Source organism: Stegodyphus dumicola, chromosome 4 (assembly GCF_044657685.1).
Source record: "Stegodyphus dumicola isolate Sdum_Otavi_A_Nest chromosome 4, ASM4465768v1".
NCBI classification, from domain to species: domain Eukaryota; kingdom Metazoa; phylum Arthropoda; class Arachnida; order Araneae; family Eresidae; genus Stegodyphus; species Stegodyphus dumicola.
Window position 1 is genome coordinate 5,632,933 of NC_140771.1, and position 15,522 is coordinate 5,648,454.

At 31.2% G+C, this 15,522-nt stretch overlaps 1 protein-coding gene across 1 annotated transcript; it reads right to left on the reverse strand.

Moving 5' to 3' along the window:
- Nucleotides 1-331: 331 nt before the first annotated feature.
- LOC146997470 (uncharacterized) lies at nucleotides 332-11,836 on the reverse strand. Its single transcript, XM_085814249.1, has 3 exons — nucleotides 11,558-11,836; nucleotides 8,016-9,381; nucleotides 332-480 (listed from the first exon to the last, which is right to left on the reverse strand). The coding sequence occupies exons 1-3, from the start codon at nucleotides 11,711-11,713 to the stop codon at nucleotides 332-334; spliced, it is 1,671 nt and encodes a 556-aa protein (XP_085670375.1). The 5' UTR covers nucleotides 11,714-11,836.
- Nucleotides 11,837-15,522: the final 3,686 nt, after the last annotated feature.

The window sequence follows — 15,522 nt, forward strand, 5'->3', positions numbered from 1 at the left end:
ATTTACAGTTACATATGAAATCAATGCCAGTTCTTCAATTATGATACCAATTACGGTGATACAGGGACTCGACCGAAATGTCTTTGAATGGTTGCTAAGTTTGGCTTTTTTTGGCGATTTATCGGCAAATTTGTCTACAAAAGTTAGTCGCCAAAACTGTTGCAAACTTGGCGATATCTTCAGTCAAACAAAAATTTCTGAGCAGAGGATTTTTTTATGGCAAAGCAAAATCGTCTGAAAAAAGGTGGCAACAGCCTTTGAATTACGTATGATTAGAGACAATTGTTTCGTCTTACGTACGATTAGAAACAAATATCTCATTTCAAATAGTTCAATTTTCAATTTCAATTTCTATTCCATTTGTTAGGAAGAAACTGGAACCTTTCTCGTCAGTCATTCCACTTATGAAGGAGACGTGTTCAAAATCTTGTGTGCTCCTTGTGATATCTGATCGGAGATACCCAGACATCTTCCCCAGGGCTATCATTTAACACCAAGCACATAAAGTACACTGAGAAAAGCAGTCGTCGTAAATCTTTCTGATTAAAAAAGCTGTGGTGATAGGTAGCGGGGTCATCAGAACGCGGATCACTTTTCATCGGGTCACTGAGTCGAGCTAGAGATAGATCGTCGGTCATATCATGATTATCATATTTTCCGCAGATATCAAAATAAACTTCAGCCTTTAATGCTATTCGCACGTTGAATGTTTAGCACTTAATTTTTGGCAACCTGATAGTAGTCGAATATACTCACTAAGGACTCCATAAATTCGTCCCACTGTTTTCAAATGAGGTGGGCCTTGAAAGCGCAGACAAGGGCAAACTTCGGTCAAAGATAAATAAACGAATATCTCATCTTTAATGAGGATTAGAGTCATTTATTTTTAAAAGTCATTAAGAGGAAAATAATTAGCAGGTTCTTTAAATGATGGAGGGAAGCAAAACAAAAATTTATCACAAAAGAAAAATATTATATCACTAAAAAAAAAAAAAAAAAAAAAAAAAAAAACTGAAAGGTTTCAGATTTTAAATGACGTCCAAAGGGGCTTTTTTTAACGTTTTGTATGTTATTCTTATTTATTAAATAGCAAGTTCTTCGCACTTAAACCATAAAATTGTTACTTTGTTACTCAAAAATTCGCTAAAGTTTTACAAAATATGAAATCGATAATAAAACAAATTTTAAATTTGGGCTTCCACATGCCCATATTCGCAGGAGGATTACGTCATTCAAAATTCGACGGGTCTAGGTACCGTTGTTTTATCACAGTGCGAGAAACATACATACATTTACGCAGATTTTTCATTGTTTAATTTCTTCAAATATAATACAGGACTCTAACACTGGGTGGCAACAGTTTGGAAAGTGAAAAAGTGAAACGGATATTTATAGTGATTCAACGCAAAATTGCAAAATGAAAACAATAGTTCTTCAGGGACCCTTTGGACTTCCCTTTGGACTTAAAGGGGAAAACAAAAAGGAAAGGAAAGAGAAAAAGAGAAATGTGAAAGGTTTCAGATTTTAAATTACGTCCAAAGGGCGTTTTTATTTAACATTTTGTGTGTTACCTTTATTTATTAAATATCATGTTCTTTGCACTTAAACCATAAAATTCAGTTCAAGAGCAATATCGCAAAATAGTTTTAAATTGGGCATATCTTTAGAATTTCCGATACACAGTCTCTGCGCCGGAGATTAAAATGCTTTTTATGTACAACGTTGCCATGGTTCACTTTGAAATCCTTGAGTTTGTCAATAAAAAATTCGTTAAAGGTTTAGAAAATATGAAATCGATCATAAAACAATTTCCAAGTTTCAAATTTGGGCTTCCAGATGTCCATATTCGCAGGAGGATTACGTTTTTCAAACCTGGATGGCTCTAGGAACCGTTGTTTTATCGCAATGCGAGAAACATACCTACATTTATGCAGATTCTTCATTATTTAATTTCTTCAAATACAATGCAAGACTCTAACATTGAGTGGCAACAGTTTGAAAAGTGAAACGGACATTTATAGTGATTCAACGCAAAATCGCAAAATGAAAAGTACAGTCCCTCAAGTGAGAAAGCCCCTTTGGACGACAAAAGTGTTCTATTAACTTTAAAGCAGTTCGCACTGATTTTTACTCAAAACCTTATCATGTTAGTCTCGAATAAGTTCTGTGTAATTATGATACAGAATAAAGTGCGATGAATATTTGTAGCAATAATTTTGTTTGCTACTGTGATAATAAAACTTTTTTCCCTGTTACCTAGTATAGAAAGTGATACAGTTTTTAACAGTATGATACTGCAATTAACTTGCATATTATATGAAGTCAAAGAATAAGTAATAAATAAATTGAAAAGGTACAGGCGTAAATTCCGATCTAAAAGGGTGAAGCCCCTACGGAAATCTCGCAATACACCGTCCCAGAAATCTCTAGTGCTTCCGACGAAATTACTGGAAGGCATAAGAGGACCGGGTACGGTTACAGTTACATACATGGATCAATTCTAGTTATTCAATTATAATATCCATTACACTTATAAAGGAACCGGACCAAAATGGCGCCCAAGTTTGGCAATGTTGGGCGATTTCTCGCCAAATTTGGGAACAAAAATTAGTCACCAAAGCAAGCAGTCTCACCCGTTTAGCGAAATAGTTATTTAACTCAATGTTAAATAAACTTCTAGAGACTTTAGGTAGTTTTGAAAGCGAGAGAAAGTGAAAAATGTTCAATGCCCTCGCCGGGACTCGAACCACGGACCTCTCGAATACGCGTCGAGCGTATTGACCACTACAGCACGAAGGCATGCTAAGAAGGCGGGAGAAATATCTTATATACTCACCCCTTTTAAAGGGTGACTGGGAATTAGGGGACCCAACCGCCAAATACTGGTGGTGGAGAATCATCATCCTTCACCTTTTTTAGTTCGGGCGCCACTGTAGATTTATTAGGTATTTTCGAAGCAGGAGAGATGAAAAATAAGCAATGCCCTCGAATGCCTCGGGTCTCTTGAATACGCGTCAAGCGTGCTGACCGTTACACCACGGAGGCATGTAGAAAAGAGAGAGAAAATATCTTATAAACTTGCCCCTGTATCTTATTTTTACGGCACGTTACATTATGCAAAATATTCTAGAATTTCACTTACCATTTTAATAAAATTATATACAATTATACAAAATTCGTAACAATATATATTTCACTTTTTCGTATGTTTTACTTCAATTTACTACGCGGACATTGAAATCACAGGCCAAAATCGTTTTACATTCTTCGTCCTATTCCAAAGTCCGGAAAATGGCATCGAGTATATGATCGGTACTGAGGTTAGGGTTTGCGTACAGGACAGCGAATCTAACTTTATCTTGCACGTAGACCATGGTCATTTGTACATCGTTATAATTCTTTTTGAAATATTTCCCATTTTTATCAATTAGATTGCCTCCTCTTTGCAATATTTACAAAATTTTAAAGCAGCATATCTTTAGAATTTTCGTTTGACAGTCTCGAGGGCTAAAGATAAAAGTACATTATTCCCCACAATGTTGCCATTGCTGGCTTTGAAACTGTTGAGTTTTTTAATCAGTAATTCGTTAAAGTTTTACAAAATATAATATAAACAATAAAACAAATTCGCAATTCCAATTCGTGCATCAAGGATCTTGTGCTCTAGCGGAGGAATATGTTATTCAAAATTTGTTGACTCTAGGTAGCGTAGTTAATGCGAGAAATATACATACATTCGTGTAGATTCTTTGTTATATATAATACAAGGCGATAATTTAGTGGCAACAATTTAAAAAGTTGATTCGCTGTTTATAGTGAAACGCCTCAAAGTGCTATTTTCAAGCTAAAAAAGATCCGAAAGAGTTCAGATTAGGATTTGTTAAGGTTTTTTATGCTATCGCTGACCGGTGTGCTATTACATTCACTCCTGCTAGCTTTATTATTAAGCACCATTTTCTTCGCTCTACGCCATACACGATGGAACAGTAAAATTACAAATATTTTAAGTGTAGCACAGCAGGATATGTTTAGAATTCTCGACGCCATGTTAGCAAACGTTTTTCTATTTTTTCAGCCTTTCAGCAGTGTGTTTATCATGTGAATGTTCAGTTTTCTGATAGGAGTTCTTACCAAACATTTTTCTTATGTTTTTTTATTATTAACCTTTCGTCTGTTAATTTGATGTATTAGATATCCCATTCTTCACTCTTACGTGACATAAACTTCAGTTCAGCAGGAAAATTACAAAATATTTAAAAACAGCATATCTTTAGAATTTCCGGTCGACAGTCTCGCGTAGTGAAGGCAAAAATATTTTATTCCGTACAGTTTTGCCACTGCTCGCTTTCAAATCGTTGAATTTGTTAATCAAAAATTCATTAAAGTTTTACAAAATATGAAGTATAAAATTCGAAATTCAAAATTCGGGCTTCCAGATGCACATGTTCGGGTGGAGTACAAAGTTATTCAAAATTTGGTGGCTTTAGGTTAGTTAGTTAGTTAGTTAATTCTAAGCACTGGCCCCCCCTAGCCAGTACCTCCTATAAACGAAGCCACGGCACGCCGCACACTACGTCACTAAAGTCGTCCTTATGTACAGAAAGCATGGTTGCCACATGAAACCACTTATCGCTGTTATTCCTTTAAGAGGAGAGAAAATGAAAAGTAGTTTTTATTTCCTTGCATAAGGCTTACTATATCGTTTGGTTTTAAATATATATATATATGTGTGTGTGTGCAAATATATATATTCCGATTTGATTTCATCGACTGCATTTTCTAATTTCAAATACCTAACCTTACTTTCCTTATATATTTTTATGCTTAAAATAATAACAGTATAGTAAAGAAATTAATTCAACATACTTCAGATTAGTAGTAATAAATATATACTGAATATCTGGCTGATGCTGGTTTGCTTTCTGAAGAATATATATTTTATTAAATATTTTCTTCCTTAACAAAGAGGATAACGCATAATTAAGCAAGTTTACAATTGATTAACACTAAAAATCCTTAAATTAATTTTAATCAATTTTTAACGGCATTTTCTGTTTCTCATAAATACAAATTTACACATAATTGTTTAGTCATTTTCCGCTTTTTTTTCACTTCAGTGTGGGACTGAATTTCTTAACAGATGAGAAACCTGGAGAATGATTTGAAAAATACTATTTTTTAGCATCTATCAATATTTATTCATTGGTAGTTTTAAAATACGGTAGCAAAACATTTCATATATTTAGGCATTTTAAATTAGATCATTATTTGAGAATACATAACTGCATCTTCCCCAATAATAAAAAAAAGAAAAATTGTAAAAATTCAACAAACTTGACACTTGCTAGGAATTCAAAATTCTTATGTTTCATTCTTATTGTTAAATGTTTGTAACACCCCTTTTGTCTAATTATGTGCATATAATTTTTTTTTGTAACTTGTAAATTTTTGTTCCTGAAAGCATTTCATTGTAACTTATTTGAGAATTTTTTAGCAAATGATAAATATGAAGTTTATATATGTATTTACTGGAATTTTTATCAGGGTAATCAGTAGGAACTTTTAAAACATCTAAATAGATCAAATGTCCTCAATTCTTAGAATTGAAAGAATAACAAGTTTTATGTATTTTCCTATTAGAAATGAAAATAAATATAGCCTGATTGTTAAGATGTAAAGTAAGATTAAAATTTTCAAAATAATTCAGATTTTTATTAAAGGAAAGCAACACAATTAGGATGCAAAACATATAAAAAGGATTTTATTTATTTTTTTTTTTTTTTGGCCTGAATTTTTTGTACCAGTAAATTTATAACTGGAAGTAATAGGAAATGGCATTGCATACTACAGTGGGAAAAAGGGTGGGATGACTATTTATTTATGTAACTTGATGCTACTTATTTTTTATTACAGTTAAGTCTTTTTAATATCAAAATAGTTTAGTATAACTGCATGAAGCCTTACAGCTGGGAAGGATTAAAAATATTTTTTTACTCAATTTATTTTTGATAAGTTTTCCCCTGTATATGTACAACCACATCATTAGAAATTTTAATTCCAAAGTATTTAATTTTAGTTTTGACAGAATTTAGCATGTATTACAATGAAAATATTGTATAAGAATACAGTGAATTTCCTCTATAAAAATGCATGAATATCTATAAAAATGACTCATATGGAATTGTAGGTAAAAACAAATTGTATTTATTTTCTTCTTACAGTGTAAAATTAATGTAATAAACATGTCTGCTTCAATTAAAATATTAAAAAATTGCAAGATACTGATTTCAAAATCTAAACAATAGTAATATTAATTGGCAAAGTATTTTATCTTCAAAAATCAATATTTCTCTAGTTTACAATAAATACACCTATTTTGCACAAAATGATATTATATAAGAGACTTAACAACTTTAGCACTTTACTGTCATAATTAGTTATCTATTACAAATGCTTTTTTGTGTGTGTGTGTGCATGCATTTTGAAAGAGTTGGTAAAGATTTCACAACACAAATAGAAAAAGCACTATTTTTTTATTTAACATACTATCTACATTCTGCAAAAAATATTCATTTAGATAAAATGAATTACAAATTAAGTCTGAAGATAAAAAGAAACAATAGATTAGTGTCACTATCTTATTTTATAAAGTTTACTAACTTATAAACATAGTATATGTCATTTCTGCTGTATGCATAAATTATTTTTTTAATGTTTTCAATTTCCGTTGCTTATTTAAATTGTTACTTAAAAGATTATCATTCAACTTTTTGCAGTAATTATTTAGAAAAATATTCGTTGATGCTTGTATGATGTTTTTCAAAATAATTTGAGGGTCATGAAGTTTAGGACAGTCATTCAACTCTAAAAAAAAATTTCATGAAGTAAATTTAGAGTAATTTTACACACTGTAACTCGTGGATTTGCCGAAAATAAAAATTTTTGCTCATATTCATCTGAAATAAGTTTCTTAACAACAATAAAATTGTATATAACAGCATGTAAAATATCAGGATGAGGATACATAAGACCTCTATCAAAAACCTTAATCCATGAATGAATATTTTCATCGTTTTCTAAAGCTAACTCCTTATCAATAGTAATATTGGATTTACATACATCACATTTTAACTTTTTTAGCATACTATAACAGCAATATCCAGCTATATAAGTCAAAATAGGTACATACAATTTTATGTCGTGTATATCACTATCTTCAACTGTTATTTCATCTATGAATGTTTGTACATCAGTGTCATCAAAAGTTTGTTCTTCAGTGTCTTTAAAATCAGATACATGAAGAGGAGTATTTCCAAATTTTGAAGAATTTATTAGGGTTGGTAATGTACTCTGAAGTCTTAGTTTACCCTCTATTTCATAAACCTGTCTGATAGAAATATTATGGTGAGCTCCAGCCAGTTACCTGTACTTACCAAATCTAGCCTCTAACATATCTGTTTGTATTTTTCCAAGTAAAAGGTATTTAAAACCCAACTCATTTATACAATACCTTGATATCTCAATTAAAGCATACGTTGTATGGTATACTGCAAAGTGAGTTTCTTTGGTTAGGCAACCAGAGGTTAAATTCAAATTTTTCCAACTATCTAGCCAATTCAAAAAGTTATTCATAAAAACATATTTTTCATCATTTTCTGCCACAGTGAAAGGTGTTTCAAATACATTATTTTTATGAACCCCTTTAAAAATAGATTTCACATTTACAATTGACCACCATGTGTTTATTATTTTAATAAAGTTTCCAGTTTCTTGGAAATTTATTATTTCTTTCTGCTGCCCAAAAGAAAATAATGCTTCAACAACATTATCATTAAAAATCTGCAATGCAAGCTTTACACTTTGTTTTTCTAAGTTAGTTGGATATAGAGCTTTTATTGTCAGACCATAAGCATACTTTAATAACTTACCAGTTTCAGATTCATGTAATTTTTTAATACAAGAAAAACATGCAGTTTCAATATGTGAAGCATCATCAAAACTTGGGAAAAACATACTCTGATTATTATTTTTTTGATTTATCCAGTTATTTCTAATGCATTTTAAAATATGCACTGTATTAATAATAAAAAACATTGGCCTAGATTTGTCAACAGGGTTTTGATAAACAATACTAACTTTAGGTGGTTCGGAAAACAGAGACATAGCCTTTTTATTAATCGAATTATTGTCAGTGACAATAGCAATAATTTTAAACCCAATATTTTCTAATCCCACAACAATTTTTTTAATATAAATATACAAATTATCCGCACTAAGTGTTTTCACCGGCAAAATATGTACAACATCCTTATAAACAGATAATAGGCTGCGAATCATGAAAACATATGCACTAGATGCAGCATTTTTGCAATTATATGCCATTCCACACAAATTACCACCTTTATAATCAAATGCTTGATTTAGATGAATTTCATCAATCATTAAAATAACAAGCAGATCTTTTTCTGATAGTTCTTGAAATTTAAATTTTATGTAGCTTAGGAACTTTTGGTTGTATTGTTCATTTATTGGATATATATTAAAATCTGAAAAAATTTTCTGAATGGTCCGTGGATGAGGCATAATAATATTTTCTGAATTTCGAATAAAATTATATGCATGTGGTGAAATTGTGTGAAGTAAAGTGGAAAATATTAGAAAGTCTGCAGAATACCTATATTGTTGTTTTTCTGAATTCAAGTTTGATAGTTGCTCAACGAGAAAATTTATTTCATTGTTTTTATGTGGAATTTTCTCTTTTAAAATTGTCATTAATTCATTTACAATTTGTAAATAATTTTGAATACTGTCTTCAGATGAATCATTTGAGGCAAATAGGTCTAATTTCTCTAAAATACTTAAAAGATCTTTAAGGTTGTTAATTTTTGATGGGATTACATATTGCTTCAGTGATTTAATAGGTATATTTTTAATTGCTACAGATATATTCAAATTACAATCAATAAATAATGATTTTAGAATTCTTGGATGATTGTCATTAGAAATATTAAGAATCATAGTATGTATAGGCCTGTGTATAACTATCCAGTTATCTGGTAAATTCACAGTATTAAAACAAATTTTTAGTTCATCTAAATTATAAAACATTTGTTTTCGTTCATACTCTTCCTTTTCAGCTAAGCTACAGGCTAAGGCTTTTTCGAGTGCATCTTGTTCTCTTTTGAGTCTTTTATGCTCTGGTGATTCCCTTGATGAAACACTGGAACTAAGATGACTCGGACCATCAGGAAACAGACTTGGAATTGCACCATTCTTTAAACGAGGATATGACAATGGTATAATGATCTTCTTTCCAGTTTTCTCATCAAAGAATTCAGTTCGCCTCAGAACATCCTCTTGCTTGAAGTGAAGTTCACACACCTTTTAATATGAAAAAGAACAAATAAATAAACATAATAAATAAACAAAAGGTTAAACAATTATAAAATCGTAAGCATTCGCCATCCTTTAAATACATGCACAGTCTAATAAGGGTTTTATTTTATTTTTATTTAATCATGGCAAATCACTCAAGAGCTATCTGCTTAAGGGAAGGGTTACCGTTGTGGAAAACGTTCATCATTTAATTTCTTTAAAAATAATACAGGGCGATAATGTTTGGATGGTAACAATTTGAAGAGATATAGCCATTTAAAGTGCCCAACGCAAAAAAGTGATGCAGCCATTTAGAGTGAATAATGCAAAATCTTAAAACAAAACTATTAACTCTTTTGGGCTAAAAAGAGCCATGGATGCTGTCATAAAGTTTTGAAAAGTGCAAATAATTAGCACATGTTTGTTGTCATATGTCAAATGCATATAACATAAGTAATATTTAATTGATACATCCTCAGGTAACATACAATTGCTCATGTATATATAATTGCTACATCCTAAATATTTCTTTCTTCAGTTATTTGAAAACAACACTTGGTTATGGAATTACATTCAAAATGGTGATAATACAGTTATAAAAAGAATAAGATTAACCATCAGTTGATGGATAAGAATAAGATTAACCACATTCATTCGTACCATTCAAATATAAAGTTACTGGCTCTTTTTCTAAACATTTTTACAAATGATATGTTCACAACCAGAAGTACAAATTTACTTGTGTGCCTATGAATGTTTATATTTAAGAGCATAAAACATCATTAGTCATTAAAAAAATTCATTTTTCTTGAATTATTGAAAACATGTATAAGTGCTAAAATATGATACACAAAGAAAAAAACAAGAATTTGTATATTTAACAGTTTATTTGCAGTAATTAAATATTTTAGGCTATTCTTATGTAATTTTGGAGTGAAATATTCACATTCATCAATCGTGTTTGACATTATATTACTGTGGAAGGCTCACTAGATTGCTTATTTTCCATATAATTTTCTTAACTTTTTTCAAAAATTTTAAAAGTTATATAACTTATTAATACAATGAAACATTTTCATATTCCACTGCAACAAGTATAAATAAACAAAACCCCTTATATAAGTGTTTTTAGATAAGAAATTAATGTAAATTTCAAGCCCACAAGAACTTACTGCCAGTAGCAAGTGAACCACTGTAACAAGGTAGGTGTTATTGGCATAAGAAACTCGTACTTTTATAGATGTGTGTGTGCATGAAACAATTTAATAGGCTAATTAGGATTTATGCTAACATGTAATGAAAACTAGTAAGCTTACAATCTTAGGCAATATTATTTGAACAAGACAGTTTAATTTAAACACCTTGTAACTTATTCCAGAAATTAAAATAATTACTGTCAAAACTAGTCCATTTATACGATTGTTTTCTTTTACATATATTTCATAATTTTTTTAAGGATTTTAGAATTAATAAAGTTTAGAACATTGCATAATTAGCATTAATTTCCTGTTCACATGAGTTACGAGCAAAATGCATTCTCAAATGCTCCTAGCATATAATAAAGGGGCATTGCATACATTCAGTTTTAAAAAGAAAAAAAAATAAAAATAAAATAGGTGGAACGAGACTTATCTAAATCAAAAGAAATAGTATACCCAAACAGTTAAATACTTATATCTAAAACAACTTTAAATTAACGGCTTTAAAATTACGACTTGAAGCATTTTATATTTATCTACTTAAAGTTATAATATGAACTTTATAAGGTTGGTGGATTTTCTATTGACTAGTTATTGAGAAAAGGGTCCATTTTATAATCACTTTAAAATTCAGTATAAGCTCTGTATAACATAAATTCCTGAAAGATTAATCAATCCCAAATCAATGTGCGTGTTATAAAGATCCCGACGCCGAAAATATAAATTACTGAAAGAATTCATTAATAATACTCATTCATAATGGGATAAGAGAAATTTCTGCCTAGTAAATAAATATATAACTATGCTTGTATAGAAAGTAATTAAAACTTCGTTTTATTTTCTATGGTTGAATGCAATGGAACTTTAGTAAATTATTTCCCTTGCATTGAGAATTTTTTGTTTTCGCATTTTCAAGTCATGTATCTTTCAATGACATTAATCTTTCAGGAATTTTCTAATTTAAAAATGAAATGCATGCTTACCTTTGAATGTTTCGTAGGCTTGAATCCATCTTTTCGTTTGCAGTTCCAAATCCATTGTTTTCTCAGTTGTTCTTCCGTAGGAAAACTAAATACAGCCACCTTCGGGCCATTCTTATAATTTCCTTTGCATGTTTCAACACAGCATTTATGTGGCATAATAAAAAATAAATAAAGTAATTTAAATGAAAAATGTTCTATTAGAGCACACTACACTTTCAAACAACAGTCAGTTCACTACGCTACGACACCGAAGTATATTCTTTCATTCTTTGCCACGAGGAAGATGGTAGGAATGACGTCTTAGATGACGTCAGACCGTTCAAGCAACCCTAGAGGCTTGGCTTCGTATATAGGAGGTACTGCCCTAGCCCACCTAGCACGCGAAAACTGCCATATGACTATGAGGGGACAGGCCAAGCCACAAAACATTAAAAAAAAGTTTAACACATAACAAACTTAATAAACATCCAAAACAAAACGAACATAAAAGCTAAAAAAAAAAAAACAAAAAAAAAAACAAAAAAAAAACAAAACAGATACATACATTCCAAACACTTTCAGTGAAATAATATATTGATGTGGTGTTTCCATTTCTGTGTTTTTTCCTAAGTTTAAAATCTTAATAAATTTTACTTTCAATTAGTTATTATTATTCAAATCTTCTTCATATTATCAATATTCCCTTTAAATTTATAAGTTACTTCAATTATTTCTGTTTTCTGTATGATTTTCTGCTTTGTTATATTCTGGATACCAATATTCTTCTTATTCTCATTCACAGTTTGCATGATATCTCTTGCAAATTTTCTAAACGATTTATAGTAACTAAATAAATCCTCAAACGTCGCAAATTTATATTATCTTCTCACACTTCCAGTCAGGCAACAGTCCTCGACGAAATGCTTTGAATCGCCCAATTCATTACAAATTTTGCATATATCATTTTCCTGGAGGTGGAACTTTTTTAAGTAAGCAGGGAACCTTCTATGTGCAGTGAGAATTTGAATGACATCTATATCTCCTAAAATTCGCATTTATTGCTAATTTTTAAACATTTTAGATAGTTTTTGTTTCTTTCAGAGATATCCCACAAATTTTTCCAGTCTCTAATAAGTTTGTTATATATTAAAGTACACGTCTTCTTTTTCGAATAGAAACCTTTTCGGTCTCAACCCCCAGGGAGGCTTCTTTCGCTAGAGCATCCGCTCTCTCACTACCATAATGAGCAGCGTGAGCTTTGATCCAATGTAATTTCAAAATATACTTCTTTCGTAGTTCTAAATATATATGCTTAATTTCATTAACAATATTATTCTTTGGAAAGGGGCGGGAGAGCGACGTAAGAGCAGATAAGGCATCTGAGTATAAATTAATGTAATACCCCAAGGATAATATCTTGATTCAGGATAAAGCCATTTGAATAGCCAACAATTCTGCTTCATAAACTGAATGATGGCTTTAGGTACCGTCGTGTTTTCACAATGCAAGGAAGATACATACAGTGGATGGACAAAAATATGGAAACACCTTGTGAAATGCATGTTTAAAAAGAAAGATTGATTTTAATGAAATATGTAGGTAGCGCTGGCATTTTTGACTACTGACGCCACCTATACAACTTCGTAAATGTGCTAAACAGGTCAGTTGTCGTCGGAGTACTATTATGTGAGGTTGTCATTGCATTATGTCAGAGTTAACAGACTTCGAACGTGGGCAAATTGTTGGAGCACGTATGGTAGGTGCTTCCGTAAGCAAGATAGCAGAGGTGTTTAGTGTTTCAAGAGGTACTGTATCGAAGATTTATTCCGCATATTTGAAAAGCGGAAAAACAGCATCTGCTAAATCACAGCACGGACAAAAGTGTGTCCTGAGTGATCGTGACAGACGATCATTAAGGGCAATTGTGACGAAAAATAAGAAGACCACAGCTGCAAAAGTTACTGCTGAAATGAATGTTGTGTTACCGAACCCTGTGAGTACCAAAACAATTAGAAGGGAGCTTCATAAACAGGGAATTGCTGGCCGTGCTGCAATTGAGAAGCCACTCATCAGTGATGCTAATGCCTGTAACAGGAAAAGGTGGTGTTTAAGTCATAAAGCCTGGACTATGGAGTAGTGGAAGCGAGTAATATGGTCTGACGAGTCTTCTTTCACATTGTTTCCCACTTCTGGCCGAGTTTACGTCTGGAGAACGCCATCTCAAGCCTATAATACAGACTGCTTGTTGCCAAGAGTGAAACATGGCGGGGGTTCTGTTATGGTTTGGGCAGCCATATCGTGGTTCTCTGCTAGCCCCATGATAACTGTGTCAGGGCACATGACTGCCAAGACTTATGTGAACATTTTGGCCGATCAAGTTCATCCCATGGTACAAACTTTGTTCCCCGATGGTGATGGTGTCTTCCAAGATGACAAAGCCCCTGTTCACACAGCTCACATTGTCCGGGACTGGTTTTCTGAGCTCGAGGATGAGTTGTCCCATCTTCCCTGGCCACCACAGTCACCAGACCTGAATATTATCGAACCTTTGTGGTCTACATTGGAACGGAAAGTGCGTTCTCGTTATCCACCGCCAATATCGTTATCTGAACTTGCCACCGTTTTGCAGGAAGAATAGTATAATATTCCCTTGGCAAACATTCAGGAACTGTATTTATCCATTCCGAGAAGACTGCAAGCTGTTTTGGATGCCAACAGGTTTCCTACACCATATTAAGCAAAGAAACATGTTTTTTTAGAGGTGTTTCCATATTTTTGTCCAACCCCTGTACATACATGCAGATTCTTCATTATTTAATTATTTCTCTGAAAGATAATACGGGGCGATAGTATATGATGGCAACAATTTGAATGTGATTCGCCGTTTATAGTGGAAGAGGCAGAATCCTGTTTCGAGGCTAATAGTTCATTCGAGCTAACCTCTTTTGGACTAATAAATGAAAAAAGTAAAAAATGAAAACTTTTAATTGAATTTTAATATTCTTTTTATAGTTATGTAATGATCTTAAAATAAATCTTTTCCTCATAATATTAAAAAAATGCTGATAAATTAGATATACAAACTGCCTTTCGTATTGAAAGTCCTCCGTAATTCTCAATGCCTTTCAATACAAAGAAGAAATAAATATTTATTGAATATTTTAAAATTCTAAATATTCTGTTTCGAAGATAAGAATTGTAAGATTTCAAAAGGACATGAAAATACTATTTACTGAATAGTTTAAAATTCTAAATATTCAGTTTCGAAGATAAGAATTGTGATATTTGAAAAAGACATGAAAGTATTATTTAAAAACATGAAAATATTATTTATTGAACATTTTAAAATTCTAAATATTCTGTTTCGAAGATAAGAATTGTGAGATTTCAAAAGGACATGAAAATATCTAAGACGATTTTTTTATCTAAGTTCTATTTTTTTTCTTTTAAATTTATGTTAAGGTGAATATTAAAAACTAACTATGCTAAAAATGGGTATCAAAGAGGTTTAATGATGATGGGAATTAAGAGGAAACTTAATGCTCTAATTTTTATTAGTTTTAATTGACGTCATCATAATGCAGTATAAAAGTTTTCATTTCAAAGTCAGTTTCTACCTCTCGTACGTACATGTAAACATGGGTACATGTATTAGATAAGAGAAAATACAATTTATATAATTTTATATATCTGTATAACAATTTTTCTGTATATTTTTTCATTTATATGCATTCATATAATCATTTTTTCTATATATTCTAGATAAAGGAATATACATTTATATGCATAACTTTGTTGAAAAATGTTACTCGTGCTTTAAGTAATACGTAAAAAGAAGACTTAACCTAAAATGTAGAGATATATTTTGTAAAGCAATGTATAATATGTGATATACATATATATTTTAATTTCCAGGGCATCGAAAGAAAACATCTGATAAAACAGAAATCAGTCTTCTGAGAAATATCTTCCATTCCGTTATAGCA